Here is a 15,893-nt window from a genome sequence, read left to right on the forward strand (position 1 = left end):
AAACTCGTTGTAATCCAGACTCGCTGTGAGGGTGGATGAGAGGATAATTCAGAGAGAACCACCATTTCCAGTCGCTCATTCAAAAGTAAGAGAGAGCTTAGGGGCCGTTTGGATCGTGGTCGATGGCTACCACGCCAAAATCTTGGCGTTGACTGGCTGCATGGGTGGATGTTTGGATCATGGCCCAGCTTCCGTTGCCCCGCCAATATCTTGGTAGCCTAGTTCAGAATCAACACCCACGCGCGGGCGAGATGCAGGCGGCCGATTGCTCCATCAAAATTTTGGCCCTCCCTTGATTTGGCGTGGCCGTACTGGGCGTATCCAAACAACCCCTTAATCCTTATAGCAGCCTCCACCCTTGCTTCGTAAGCATATACTGGTTACTAAACAATTAGAGGTCTCTGAAAGTCCATGCCACCAGCACACTTCGGGTACCGCTATGCCTAGCCACTTTGTCTAATGCACCTTCCGCTTGTGCCCATCTTCTCCCCACCAAAACCGTGCCACAACGTTCGCAATCTCTTGGTGCACTTCCATGTTAACAACTTTTCCTTTTTTGAAACAGAGACATTGACAACTTGAAACAACTCATAGAATAAGCTGAGATAGCTTAACATATTGATTTTTAATCAAGACTTTTCATGACTGCTTATCTTTGTATACATAACTGGTGTCGTAATTTTGTGATATGTTTTATAGTTTCACCATTGGATTTAGGCCCCGTTCGGGAATACTCCGCTCCACGTTCCGCTCCGGGAGCGGACGGAGCTGCAGTATGAAATCTGGGAGCGAGCAAACTGCCGCTCCACAAAATCTAGGAGCTGGTGAATTCCCGAACGAGGCCTTAAACTTTAGAGGCTGAATATTCGGCGGTCCACTAATTGCACCGGTGTTCTGGCTGGTATGAAGAGGTGTATTTGCCGTTTGCTCCAATTTCTTGCAAGTCGACGTTCAGCCCTCCCCTCTTCGTCGGAACATGGCGTGCAAGTCAAAGCCGGCCAGCGGAACTTTCTCTCCAAGCCAAAAACGGAAGGAAGAAGAAAGGAGAAGGAACGTGCGTACAAGACGAAAATTCCTCAAACAATGTGCCGAAATCGAAAACGCCTCCGTGGAGCAACGCGCGCCGCAGCTCACGCACCATACCTCGTCCACTCGTCCGAATCTCTCGCTGGTTCTTAAGCCCCAGCGCCGCCGAGCCAAATCAACATTCAGCCAACGAAGCTCAGAGACCTCTGTTGAGCGCTCCATCGAACAAGCCTCGCCGCCCCTGTTGGCTGTTGCCATTCGCCGCGACCGGCGCCGGCCATGGGTCTGGCGATGGGCAAGCTGATGCTGGGGAAGATCATCGTGGAGACGCCCAAGCACGAGGTGCTCCACGCCGGCGACGGCTACGAGATCCGCAAGTACCCGCCGTGCGTCGCCGCCGAGGTGACCTACGACCCCAAGGAGATGAAAGGCGACCGCGACGGCGGGTTCCAGGTCCTCGCCAACTACATCGGCGCCTTCGGCAAGCCGCAGAACACCAAGCCGGAGGCCATCGCCATGACGGCGCCGGTCATCACCTCCTCCGGCGGTGGCGGCGAGGCCGAGCCGATCGCCATGACGGCGCCCGTGATCACCTCCTCCGAGCCGGAGCCGGTGGCGATGACGGTGCCGGTCCTCACGGCCGAGGGCCGCGAGGAGCACGCGGGCAAGGTGACGATGCAGTTCCTGCTGCCGTCCAAGTACGCCAAGGCGGAGGAGGCGCCGCGGCCGACGGACGAGCGGGTGGTGCTGCGGGAGGTGGGGGAGCGCAAGTACGCCGTGGTGAGGTTCAGCGGCCTGGCCGGGGAGAAGGTGGTGGCGGAGAAGGCGGAGGGGCTCAAGGCCGCGCTGGAGAAGGACGGGCACGCCGTCACGGGCCCCTTCGTGCTCTCCCGCTACAACCCGCCGTGGACGCTCCCGCCGCTGCGCACCAACGAGGTCATGTTCCCCGTCGAGTGATCGATCGTCCGGCCAGCCGGCCGCCTTATGTATGCAGCTACCGTGTGCTAGTATCTCATTAGCTTTGTAGCCTTTCCATTCTGTTTAAGCACAATAAATAATCGAATGGTCTGCTGAATGTTGATATTGACATGGCCCTGGACGAACTGACGAAGACCTATATTTATCACTGCAAAGCGGCAACACCTCAGACACCACAACTCGTTAACTAAATTGGATTCAGAAACTCTCAAACTCACATGTCCGTGCTACTTCCTCAAACAGTGGATTGGCGTAGCAGAGTTCTGCCGCCTCGCACAAGAAGGAAACAGAGTACTCTGCTATGCTCAATAGACTGCTCATTTTTGTTCTTCTGCCAAATCCAAAAAATGAGAGCAAACTATATGACTTTGCTGGGAGAGTAAACATAGTACTCCCTCTGTAAACTAAACGCTCTTATATTAGTTTACATAGGGAGTACATCCATTGAGGAAGCTGAAATAATCACGAACGATAAAAAGATATCCATCGACGTTGAAGTTCTTCGCCTCTGGCTCTACTTTCGTCATCTCAACATTTATCTGGTGAAAAAAAAACTACATAAAATAATACTTAAGCAAGCTAAACCAACTTCAAAGGCTTCAAAAGTTCCACAGTTCAATAGGTGGGGACCTACGATCATTGAACACACACTAGGGTGTTGGCGACCGTTCGAGTATGCTGCCTTATCTCTACATTTCGTAATTTATGGATGTGTTTGATTAGAGGGATATGCTAGAGTGGCTATGGTATCCCCATCTAGCTGGATATGGATAGCCATTTTTTCTGTTTGGTTGGGTGAGTGAGGTTAGCCCAAGTTTTGTTTGGTTTGAAGGATGAATCATGGTTGGGGATAGCCATTGGAGTGTTTGGTTAGAGGGATGAGTAATGGATATGGGTTGTGGTTGGGGATAGTCATCTGCAGGGCTACGAAGGCCGAGCGACACTCACCTGTTTTTCGCCGCCGCCATGACCTCTGCTGACAGAGAGAAGCAGGGCCGGCAAGATAAGGAAGGTGCGCACTCACGTCGTCGCCGGGCTTCGATCTCCTGCCGTCGATGCATACTCACCGTCGTCGTCGAGCTTCGATTTGCCGCTACCGCTGCCACGGGAGAGAAGAGAGATGGAAAGAGGAAAAGAGGTAGGGTTGTCTTCTCACAGGGCATGCTAGGGATGCCCATATCCGCTAGATTTTCGAGGACGCATAGAGCCTGATTTTGGACGAATAATCCGAGCATCTGGCCATCCCTGCCCATACTTGCCCATGAACCAAACGACTGCGATCCACATACAAATGGATATCCTTGACCCATAGAGCGATAACACATTATCCAAACACATCCTATGATCTATAATCCGGACGAGGCGTTTTTGCTCTCGAGATCAGATGAGTCCGGGAGTGAACATTAAATTCACCAAAAATAGTAAAGAAAAAATAGGTGAAAGATACTCGAGTTCTTGATATCCGTGCGAAAATTCAGCGTGTTTCAACATCTCACGATCTCCCCGAAAAAAGACAAATTTGGGGTATGTGAAAAACTTTACTGTTTTGCACTGTTCGGACCTGATTTTGTTATTTTTGCTGAGAGCTACTCAGATGTTTGTATGAGCTGAAACTTGGCACAGTTTTCACACACTCAAGCATCTTTCTGTTGGAAATATGCCCTAGAGGCAATAATAAAAGCATTATTATTATATTTCCTTGTTCATGATAATTGTCTTTATTCATGCTATAATTGTGTTATCCGGAAATCGTAATACATGTGTGAATAATAGACACCAACATGTCCCTAGTAAGCCTCTAGTTGACTAGCTCGTTGATCAACAGATAGTCATGGTTTCCTGACTATGGACATTGGATGTCATTGATAACGAGATCACATCATTAGGAGAATGATGTGATGGACAAGACCCAATCCTAAACATAGCATAAGATCGTATAGTTCGTTTGCTAGAGTTCTCCAATGTCAAGTATCCTTTCCTTAGACCATGAGATCGTGTAACTCCCGGATACCGTAGGAGTGCTTTGGGTGTACCAAACGTCACAACGTAACTGGGTGACTATAAAGGTATACTACGGGTATCTCCGAAAGTGTCTGTTGGGTTGACACGGATCAAGACTGGGATTTGTCACTCCGTATGACGGAGAGGTATCACTGGGCCCACTCAGTAATGCATCATCATAATGAGCTTAAAGTGACCAAGTGTCTGGTCACGGTATGAGTAAAGTAACTTGTCGGTAACGAGATTGAACGAGGTATTGGGATACCGACGATCGAATCTCGGGCAAGTAACATACTGATTGGCAAAGGGAATTGTATACGGGGTTGCTTGAATCCTCGACATCGTGGTTCATCCGATGAGATCACCGAGGAGCATGTGGGAGCCAACATGGGTATCCAGATCCCGCTGTTGGTTATTGACCGGAGAGTCATCTCGGTCATGTCTACATGTCTCCCGAACCCGTAGGGTCTACACACTTAAGGTTCGGTGACGCTAGGGTTGTAGGGATATGTATATGCAGTAACCCGAATGTTGTTCGGAGTCCCGGATGAGATCCCGGACGTCACGAGGAGTTCCGGAATGGTCCGGAGGTAAAGAATTATATATAGGAAGTGCTATTTCGGGCATCGGGACAAGTTTCGGGGTCACCGGTATTGTACCGGGACCACCGGAAGGGTCCCGGGGGTCCACCGGGTGGGGCCACATGGGCTGTAGGGGGTGCGCCTTGGCCTATATGGGACAAGGGCACCAGTCCCAAGAGGCCCATGCGCCTAGGGTTCAAGGAAGGGAAGAGTCCCAAAGGGGGAAGGCACCTCCTAGGTGCCTTGGGGAGGAGGGATTCCTCCCTTGGCCACACCCCCCCTAGGAGATTGGATATCCTAGGGCCGGCGCCCCCCCTTGGACTCCCTATATATAGTGGGGAAGGAGGGCCTCTAAAACCACGCCTTTGGTGCCTCCCTCTCCCTCTCCAACACATCCTCCTCTTCCATAGTGCTTGGCGAAGCCCTGCCGGAGTACTGCAGCTCCACCACCACCACGCTGTTGTGCTGCTGTTGGAGCCATCTTCCTCAACCTCTCCTTCCCCCTTGTTGGATCAAGAAGAAGGAGACGTTACGCTGACCGTACGTGTGTTGAACACGGAGGTGCCGTCCGTTCGGCGCTAGGATCTCCGATGATTTGGATCACGTCGAGTACGCCTTCCTCATCCCCGTTCTTTGAACGCTTCCGCACGTGATCTACAAAGGTATGTAGATGCAATCCAATCACTCATTGCTAGATGAACTCCTAGATGGATCTTGGTGAAACCGTAGGAAAATTTTTGTTTTCTGCAACGTTCCCCCATAGTGGCATCATGAGCTAGGTCTATGCGTAGTTCTCTTGCACGAGTAGAACACAATTTGTTGTGGGCGTTGATGTTGTCAACTTTCTTGCCGCTACTAGTCTTATCTTGCTTCAACGGTATTGTGGGATGAAGTGGCCCGGACCAACCTTACACGTATGCTTACGTGAGACCGGTTCCACCGACTAACATACACAAGTTGCATAAGGTGGCTGGCGGGTGTCTGTCTCTCCCACTTTAGTTGGAGCAGATTCGATGAAAAGGGTCCTTATGAAGGGTAAATAGAAGTTGACAAATCACGTTGTGGCTTTCACGTAGGTAAGAAAACGTTCTTGCTAGAACCCTATTTCAGCCACGTAAAACTTGCAACAACAATTAGAGGACGTCTAACTTGTTTTTGTAGCAAGTGCTTTGTGATATGATATGGCCAAAGTTGTGATGAATGATGAATGATCTATATGTGATGTATGAGATGTTCATGCTATTGTAATAGGAATCACGACTTGCATGTCGATGAGTATGACAACCGGCAGGAGCCATAGGAGTTGTCTTTATTTTTGTATGACCTGCGTGTCATTGAGAAACGCCATGTAAATTACTTTACTTTATTGCTAAACGCGTTAGCCATAGTAGTAGAAGTAATAGTTGGCGAGCAACTTCATGGAGACACAATGATGGAGATCATGATGATGGAGATCATGGTGTCATGCCGGTGACAAGATGATCATGGAGCCCCAAGATGGAGATCAAAGGAGCTATGTGATATTGGCCATATCATGTCACTATTATTAATTGATTGCATGTGATGTTTATCATGTTTTTGCATCTTGTTTTCTTAGAACAACGGTAGTAAATAAGATGATCCCTCATAATAATTCCAAGAAAGTGTTCCCCCTAACTGTGCACCGTTGCGATAGTTCGTTGTTTCGAAGCACCACGTGATGATCGGGTGTGATAGATTCTAACGTTCACATACAACGGGTGTAAGACAGATTTACACATGCAAACACTTAGGTTGACTTGACGAGCCTAGCATGTACAGACATGGCCTCGGAACACAGAAGACCGAGAGGTCGAGCATGAGTCGTATAGAAGATACGATCAACATGAAGATGTTCACCGACGTTGGCTAGTCCGTCTCATGTGATGATCGGACACGGCCTAGTTAACTGATCATGTTACACTTAGATTACAGGAGGGATGTTTATCTAAGTGGGAGTTCATTGAATAATTTGATTAGATGAACTTAATTATCATGAACTTAGTTTAAAATTTTACAATATGTCTTGTAGATCAAATGGCCAACGTAGTCCTCAACTTCAACGCGTTCCTAGAGAAAACCAAGCTGAAAGACGATGGCAGCAACTACACGGACTGGGTCCGGAACCTGAGGATCATCCTCATAGCTGCCAAGAAAGATTATGTCCTACAAGCACCGCTAGGTGACGCACCTGTTCTCCCTGCAGAACAAGACGTTATGAACGCTTGGCAGGCACGTACCGATGACTACTCCCTCGTTCAGTGCGGCATGCTTTACAGCTTAGAGCCGGGGCTCCAAAAACGTTTTGAGAGACACGGAGCATATGAGATGTTCGAAGAGCTGAAAATGGTTTTTCAAGCTCATGCCCGGGTGGAGAGATATCAAGTCTCTGACAAGTTCTTCAGCTGTAAGATGGAGGAAAACAGTTCTGTCAGTGAGCACGTAATCACTATGTCTGGGTTGCATAACCGCTTGACTCAGCTGGGAGTTAATCTCCCGAATGACGCGGTCATTGACAGGATCCTTCAGTCGCTTCCACCGAGCTACAAGAGCTTTGTGATGAACTTCAATATGCAGGGGATGGAAAAGACTATTCCTGAAGTATTTTTAATGCTGAAATCAGCAGAGGTAGAAGTCAAGAAGGAACATCAAGTGTTGATGGTGAATAAAACCACTAAGTTCAAGAAGGGCAAGGGTAAGAAAGCCTTCAAGAAGGACGACAAGGGAGTTGCCGCGTCCGGCAAGCAAGCTGCCGGGAAGAAGCCAAAGAATGAACCCAAGCCCGAGACTGAGTGTTTTTATTGCAAGGAAAGTGGACACTAGAAGCGGAACTGCCCCAAATACTTAGCGGACAAGAAGGCCGGCAAAACGAAAGGTATATGTGATATACATGTAATTGATGTGTACCTTACCAGTACTCGTAGTAGCTCCTGGGTATTTGATACCGGTGCAGTTGCTCACATTTGTAACTCAAAGCAGGAGCTGCGGAATAAGCGGAGACTGGCGAAGGACAAGGTGACGATGCGCGTCGGGAATGGTTCCAAGGTCGATGTGATCGCCGTCGGCACGCTACCTCTACATTTACCTACGGGATTAGTTTTGAACCTCAATAATTGTTATTTAGTGCCAAGTTTGAGCATGAACATTGTATCAGGATCTCGTTTAATACGAGATGGCTACTCATTTAAATCCGAGAATAATGGTTGTTCTATTTATATGAGAGATATGTTTTATGGTCATGCTCCGATGGTGAATGGTTTATTCTTAATGAATCTCGAGCGTAATGCTACACATGTTCATAGTGTGAATACCAAAAGATGTAAGATTGATAATGATAGTCCCACATACTTGTGGCACTACCGCCTTGGTCACATAGGTCTCAAACGCATGAAGAAGCTTCATACTGATGGACTTTTAGAGTCTCTTGATTATGAATCATTTGACACGTGCGAACCATGCCTCATGGGTAAAATGACCAAGACTCCGTTCTCAGGAACAATGGAGCGAGCAACCAACTTATTGGAAATCATACATACTGATGTGTGCGGTCCAATGAGTGTTGAGGCTCGCGGTGGCTATCGTTATGTTCTCACCCTCATTGATGACTTGAGTAGATATTGGTATGTCTACTTAATGAAACACAAGTCTGAGACCTTTGAAAAGTTCAAGGAATTTCAGAGTGAGGTTGAGAATCAACGTGACAGAAAAATCAAGTTCCTACGATCAGATCGTGGAGGAGAATACTTGAGTCACGAGTTTGGCACACACTTAAGAAAATGTGGAATAGTTTCACAGCTCACGCCGCCTGGAACACCTCAGCGTAATGGTGTGTCCGAACGTCGTAATCGCACTCTATTAGATATGGTGCGATCTATGATGTCTCTTGCCGATTTACCGCTATCTTTTTGGGGCTATGCTTTAGAGACTGCCGCATTCACTTTAAATAGGGCTCCGTCGAAATCCGTTGAGACGACACCGTTTGAATTATGGTTTGGGAAGAAACCTAAGCTGTCGTTTCTAAAAGTTTGGGGATGCGATGCTTATGTCAAGAAACTTCAACCTGAAAAGCTCGAACCCAAATCGGAGAAATGCGTCTTCATAGGATACCCTAAAGAAACTATTGGGTATACCTTCTACCTCAGATCCGAAGGCAAGACTTTGTTGCCAAGAATGAATCCTTTCTAGAGAAGGAGTTTCTCTCGAAAGAAGTAAGTGGGAGGAAAGTAGAACTTGATGAAGTATTACCTCTTGAACCGGAAAATGGCGCAACTCAAGAAAATGTTCCTGAGGTGCCTGCACCGACTAGAGAGGAAGTTAATGATAATGGTCAAGATACTTCTGATCAAGCTCCTACTGAAATTCGAAGGTCCACAAGGACACGTTCCGCACCAGAGTGGTACGGCAACCCTGTCTTGGAAATCATGTTGTTAGACAACGGTGAACCTTCGAACTATGAAGAAGCGATGGCGGGCCCGGATTCCCACAAATGGCTAGAAGCCATGAAATCCGAGATAGGATCCATGTATGAAAACAAAGTATGGACTTTGACTGACTTGCCTGTTGAGCGGCGAGCCATAGAAAATAAATGGATCTTTAAGAAGAAGACAGACGCGGATGGTAATGTGACCATCTATAAAGCTCGGCTTGTCGCTAAGGGTTATCGACAAGTTCAAGGGGTTGACTACGATGAGACTTTCTCACTGGTAGCGAAGCTGAAGTCCGTCCGAATCATGTTAGCGATTGCCGCATTCTATGATTATGAAATATGGCAAATGGACGTCAAAACGGCATTCCTTAATGGTTTCCTTAAGGAAGAATTGTATATGATGCAGCCGGAAGGTTTTGTTGATCCTAAGAATGCTGACAAGGTGTGCAAGCTCCAACGCTCGTTTTATGGGCTGGTGCAAGCATCTCGGAGTTGGAACATTCGCTTTGATGAGATGATCAAAGCATTTGGGTTTATGCAGACTTATGGAGAAGCCTGCGTTTACAAGAAAGTGAGTGGGAGCTCTGTAGCATTTGTCATATTATATGTAGATGACATACTTTTGATGGGAAATGATATAGAACTCTTGGACAGCATAAAGGCCTACTTGAATAAGAGTTTTTCAATGAAGGACCTTGGAGAAGCTGCTTATATATTAGGCATCAAGATCTACAGAGATAGATCAAGACGCCTCATAGGTCTTTCACAAAGCACATACCTTGATAAGATATTGAAGAAGTTCAATATGGATCAGTCTAAGAAGGGTTTCTTGCCTGTATTTCAAGGTGTGAAATTGAGCTCAGCTCAATGTCCGACCACAGCAGAAGATATAGAAGAGATGAGTGTCATCCCCTATGCCTCAGCCATAGGTTCTATTATGTATGCCATGCTGTGTACCAGACCTGATGTAAACCTTGCCGTAAGTTTGGTAGGAAGGTACCAAAGTAATCCCGGCAAGGAACACTGGACAGCGGTCAAGAATATCCTGAAGTACCTGAAAAGGACTAAGGAAATGTTTCTCGTTTATGGAGGTGACGAAGAGCTCGTCGTAAAGGGTTACGTCGACGCTAGCTTCGACACAGATCTGGATGACTCTAAGTCACAAACCGGATACATGTATATTTTGAATGGTGGGGCAGTAAGCTGGTGCAGTTGCAAGCAGAGCGTCATGGCGGGATCTACATGTGAAGCAGAGTACATGGCAGCCTCGGAGGCAGCACATGAAGCAATTTGGGTGAAGGAGTTCATCACCGACCTAGGAGTCATACCCAATGCGTCGGGGCCGATCAAGCTCTTCTGTGACAACACTGGAGCTATTGCTCTTGCCAAGGAGCCTAGGTTTCACAAGAAGACAAGGCACATCAAGCGTCGTTTCAACTCCATTCGTGAAAATGATCAAGATGGAGACATAGATATTTGTAAAGTACATACGAACCTGAATGTAGCAGATCCGTTGACTAAACCTCTCCCTAGAGCAAAACATGATCAACACCAGAATTCCATGGGTGTTCGATTCATCCCAATGTAACTAGATTATTGACTCTAGTGCAAGTGGGAGACTGTTGGAAATATGCCCTAGAGGCAATAATAAAAGCATTATTATTATATTTCCTTGTTCATGATAATTGTCTTTATTCATGCTATAATTGTGTTATCTAGAAATCGTAATACATGTGTGAATAATAGACACCAACATGTCCCTAGTAAGCCTCTAGTTGACTAGCTCGTTGATCAACAGATAGTCATGGTTTCTTGACTATGGACATTGGATGTCATTGATAACGAGATCACATCATTAGGAGAATGATGTGATGGACAAGACCCAATCCTAAACATAGCATAAGATCGTATAGTTCGTTTGCTAGAGTTCTCCAATGTCAAGTATCCTTTCCTTAGACCATGAGATCGTGTAACTCCCGGATACCATAGGAGTGCTTTGGGTGTACCAAACGTCACAACGTAACTGGGTGACTATAAAGGTATACTACGGGTATCTCCGAAAGTGTCTGTTGGGTTGGCACGGATCAAGACTGGGATTTGTCACTCCTGTATGACGGAGAGGTATCACTGGGCCCACTCGGTAATGCATCATCATCATGAGCTCAAAGTGACCAAGTGTCTGGTCACGGGATCATGCATTACGGTACAAGTAAAGTGACTTGCCAGTAACGAGATTGAACGAGGTATTGGGATACCGACGATCGAATCTCGGGCAAGTAACATACCGATTGGCAAAGGGAATTGTATACGGGGTTTCTTGAATCCTCGACATCGTGGTTCATCCGATGAGATCATCGAGGAGCATGTGGGAGCCAACATGGGTATCCAGATCCCGCTGTTGGTTATTGACCGGAGAGTCATCTCAGTCATGTCTACATGTCTCCCGAACCCGTAGGGTCTACACACTTAAGGTTCGGTGATGCTAGGGTTGTAGGGATATGTATATGCAGTAACCCGAATGTTGTTCGGAGTCCCGGGAGATCCCGGACGTCACGAGGAGTTCCGGAATGGTCCGGAGGTAAAGAATTATATATAGGAAGTGCTATTTCGGGCATCGGGACATGTTTCGGGGTCACCGGTATTGTACCGGGACCACCGGAAGGGTCCCGGGGGTCCACCGGGTGGGGCCACCTGCCCCGGGGGGCCACATGGGCTGTAGGGGGTGCGCCTTGTCCTATATGGGCCAAGGGCACCAGTCCCAAGAGGCCCATGCGTCTAGGGTTCAAGGAAGGGAAGAGTCCCAAAGGGGGAAGGCACCTCCTAGGTGCCTTGGGGAGGAGGGATTCCTCCCTTGGCCGCACCCCCCTAGGAGATTGGATCTCCTAGGGCCGGCACCCCCCCTTGGACTCCCTATATATATTGGGGAAGGAGGGCCTCTAAAACCACGCCTTTGGTGCCTCCCTCTCCCTCTCCAACACATCCTCCTCTTCCATAGTGCTTGGCGAAGCCCTGCCGGAGTACTGCAGCTCCACCACCACCACGCCGTCGTGGTGCTGTTGGAGCCATCTTCCTCAACCTCTCCTTCCCCCTTGCTGGATCAAGAAGAAGGAGACGTTACGCTGACCGTACGTGTGTTGAACACGGAGGTGCCGTCCGTTCAGCGCTAGGATCTCCAGTGATTTGGATCACGTCGAGTACACCTTCCTCATCCCCGTTCTTTGAACGCTTCCGCGCGTGATCTACAAAGGTATGTAGATGCAATCCAATCACTCATTGCTAGATGAACTCCTAGATGGATCTTGGTGAAACCGTAGGAAAATTTTTGTTTTCTGCAACGTTCCCCAACACTTTCACCATAATTTTTTTTCTAAATTTTCTAGTATTTTGTTTGAATTTATTATTCATAGGGTGTAAATGAGCTCGGGAGTCGAACTGGATATTCGTTTTAATCCATACTTTTCTTATCTCCATGAGAGACTTCTTGCTGTCCAAACCATGTTCTCTACATAAACTACCATGGGGCTTGTAGGATCGAAAGTAGGTCTAGAGGGGGGGATGATTAGACTACTTGACCAAATAAAAATCTATCATTTTCCTAATTTTAAGTGTTGGTAGATCTTAGCAATTAGAACAAGTCAAGCAATCAACCTACACATGAAATTCTAAGAGTGTAGCAGCGGAAAGTAAAAGATTGCATATGAAGGTAAAGGGAAGGGTTTGGAGAAGTTAAACACAATGTAGACACGGAGATTTTTGGCGTGGTTCTGATAGGTGGTGCTATCGTACATTCACGTTGATGGAGACTTCAGCCAACAAAGGGTAACGGTTGCGCGAGTCCACGAAGGGCTCCACCCATGAAGGGTCCATGAAGAAGCAACCTTGTCTATCCCACCATGCCATCGCCCATGAAGGACCTGCCTCTATCGGGTAGATCTTCATGAAGTAGGCGATCTCCTTGCCCTTACAAATTTCTTGGTTCAACTCCACAATCTTGCCAGAGGCTCCCAAGCGACATCTAACCAATCTAGAAGAAACCACTCTCCAAAAGGTAATAGACGGTGTGATGATGATGAACTCCTTGCTCTTGTGCTTCAAATGATAGTCTCCCTGTCGGTGTCAAAACCGGCGGATTTCGGGTAGGGGGTCCCGAACTGTGCGTCTAAGGCGGATGGTAACAGGAGGCAGGGGACACGATGTTTACCCAGGTTTGGGCCCTCTTGATGGAGGTAATACCCTACATCCTGCTTGATTGTTCTTGATGATATGAGTATTACAAGAGTTGATCTACCACGAGATCGTAGAGGCTAAACCCTAGAAACTAGCCTATGGTATGATTGTATGTTGTCCTACAGACTAAACCCTCCAGTTTATATAGACACCGGAGGGGGCTAGGGTTACACAGAGTCGGTTACAAGGGAGGAGATCTACATATCCGTATTGCCTAGCTTGCCTTCCACGCCAAGGAGAGTCCATCCGGACACGGGACGAAGTCTTCAATCTTGTATCTTCATAGTCCAACAGTCCGGCCAAAGGATATAGTCCGGCTGTCCGGTGACCCCCTAACCTAGGACTCCCTTAGTAGCCCCTGAACCAGGCTTCAATGATGATGAGTCTGACGCGCAGTATTGTCTTCGGCATTGCAAGGCGGGTTCCTCCTCCGAATACTCCATAGAAGATTTTGAACACCAAAATAGTGTCCGGCTCTGCAAAACAAGTTCCACATACTACCGTAGAGAGAATAATATTTCCACAAATCTAATCTGCTGACGCGTTCTGACAGCACGGCGTCATGTCATGGCTCGGTCATTATTCGAACCGTTTTTCTCAACCAGCACCGCATATAACATGAGGCGGTTTTCTTGACACGTCTTGTCAAAGCAGAGATCGTGCCCCCCTTATTACGGGATTCTCATCAATATGGACGTGGGTAACCCATCCGCGCCATTACTTACGACGCTTGAGGAATAAGAGGTTTTACCAAGCGAGGGGGAGGCGCATCGCCTCTTCCGCCCTTATAAAGGGACAAGAATTCACCCTCTTCACCCATACCTTCTTCCCAACTCATTCCATTCTGCTCAGGCTCCAACGCGCGAGCGTTCACCCCCTCTACCCACAAGAGGTCTTCCAAAGATGTCTGGATCCGGAGCAGGAGGCAAATGGATGGCCTCTACCGTCCGAGAGAAGGATATCAAAAAGCTTCGGGAGGCGGGGTATCTGGCCAAGAAAATCGGCCACCATCTCCCGATGGCGGGACAGATCGTCCCCACTCTGGAACCCCACGAGAGGGTTGTATTCCTCCCTCACTTTGTCCGCGGGCTGGGATTTCCCCTCCACCCATTCGTTCGCGGTATCATGTACTATTATGGGATCGATCTTCACGATCTGTCCCCTAATTCCTTCCTCAACATCTCGACATTCATTGTCGTGTGCGAGGCTTTTCTCCGCGTTTCGCCACACTTCGGTTTATGGCTGAAGGTCTTTAATGTGAATCCCAAGGTGGTGGGCGGCGAGCACGCCGAGTGCGGGGGCGCTATGGTGAGCAAGATGCCCAATGTCATATGGCCAACAGGAACCTTTAATGATTCTGTCAAGGAGTGGCAACAATAGTGGTTTTACATCACTGGGCCGAGCGGCAAGGAGCGGGCCGCTTCTCCCGAGTTTTGATCTGGCACCCCTCTGCGGCTTACGTCCTGGGTCAAGAAAGGACTGGATTGGTCCTCGTCCGACAAACTGTCGGTGCTCCAGACGCACGTTAAAGATATGTGAGATAAGAACATTGAACTCGTCGACGTAGTCCAGGTGATGTTAGTCCGCCGGATACTGCCTTGTTAACACCGGACTCGCAATCTATGGGAGTTTGATCCGGCCAGGCACCAAACCTTGCGAAGGCTCTTCGGCTCGTCGCACGAGGAAATTTGGAAGGTGCTTTTTAAGTACAGCAAATCGTGGCCGGACTCCGCCGAAGACCGCGGGTACCGACTGTCTCGCCCTGCAAGTTCGGTGAGTCTATCAAACTTTTCCATCCGCATGACCCAATGGACGCGCTTGACGTGTGTTTATTCAACTTTCCCAGAGCTGGACGAAGAAGGCGGAGCGGATCCATTGTCCGGCCCCGCTGCCCGAAGACCTGGCCATCCCACTTCTGACGAAGATGTTGGTCCCGGCGCCTTACAAGGTGCCGAAGAAGACGGCCGAAAAGGAGACTAAAAAGACCCGGGGTAGCCTTCATCATCGCGGCACTTCGGGCACAATACCCGAAGGCTCTGATGCCCATTCCATCTTCGAAGAGGACGAAAAGGAGGAGGAAGATGAATCCTCTATGGAGGGAGGAAGGAAGAGGACGGCCTCCGCATACTTGGAGGCCGAACTACCCAAAAGAGGAAAGATTCCTCGTCAAGAGGAGTCTCCTGCCGCCGCCGACAGCGGCCCGGCATGGGATCCCAGGGCCCAGCCCCTGGTGAACTCGTGAGTATATAAAATCCGAATACGTTTAAGCGTCCGGACTCATCCTGGCTTAGTATTTTAACTTAAGCCGTATATTTCTTGTAGTCCGGCGAGGTCTCGTACCGAACAATCCTCATCGGAGGACCTGCTGAGCTCAAACGCTATGGAGAGCGGGACGCCCCCGAAGGACCCTTTCTCCAAACAGGTGCCAAACACCGAGGCCTCGTCCCAAAAGGACCCCGGCCAAGGAGAAAAGGAAAAAACCATGAAGGCGGCGCCTAGAGGTCGAACCGCAGGGGCCGGAGACGTGGGGAAAAAGATTCCGCCGGCAACCTCTGTCCATCCAGAAGTGTCGGATGCTTTGTTGGTGGCGCTACGAGATGCCTCCATCGTTGATGAACACCATGCCCTGATGGGCG

General features: G+C 48.5%; 1 protein-coding gene across 1 annotated transcript; it reads left to right on the plus strand.

The window, feature by feature from the left end:
• Positions 1–1,164: 1,164 nt before the first annotated feature.
• Positions 1,165–2,113, plus strand: LOC119269600 (heme-binding-like protein At3g10130, chloroplastic). Its single transcript, XM_037551464.1, has one exon. The coding sequence runs from the start codon at positions 1,306–1,308 to the stop codon at positions 1,981–1,983; it is 678 nt and encodes a 225-aa protein (XP_037407361.1). The 5' UTR covers positions 1,165–1,305; the 3' UTR covers positions 1,984–2,113.
• The last annotated feature ends 13,780 nt before the right edge of the window (positions 2,114–15,893 follow it).

This window comes from Triticum dicoccoides, chromosome 3A (assembly GCF_002162155.2).
Source record: "Triticum dicoccoides isolate Atlit2015 ecotype Zavitan chromosome 3A, WEW_v2.0, whole genome shotgun sequence".
Lineage (NCBI taxonomy): Eukaryota > Viridiplantae > Streptophyta > Magnoliopsida > Poales > Poaceae > Triticum > Triticum dicoccoides.

What these genes read in the sequence shown, in the direction of transcription:
- LOC119269600 (XM_037551464.1), top strand. Translation starts at nt 1,306, where the DNA reads ATGGGTCTGGCGATGGGCAAGCTGATGCTGGGGAAGATCATCGTGGAG.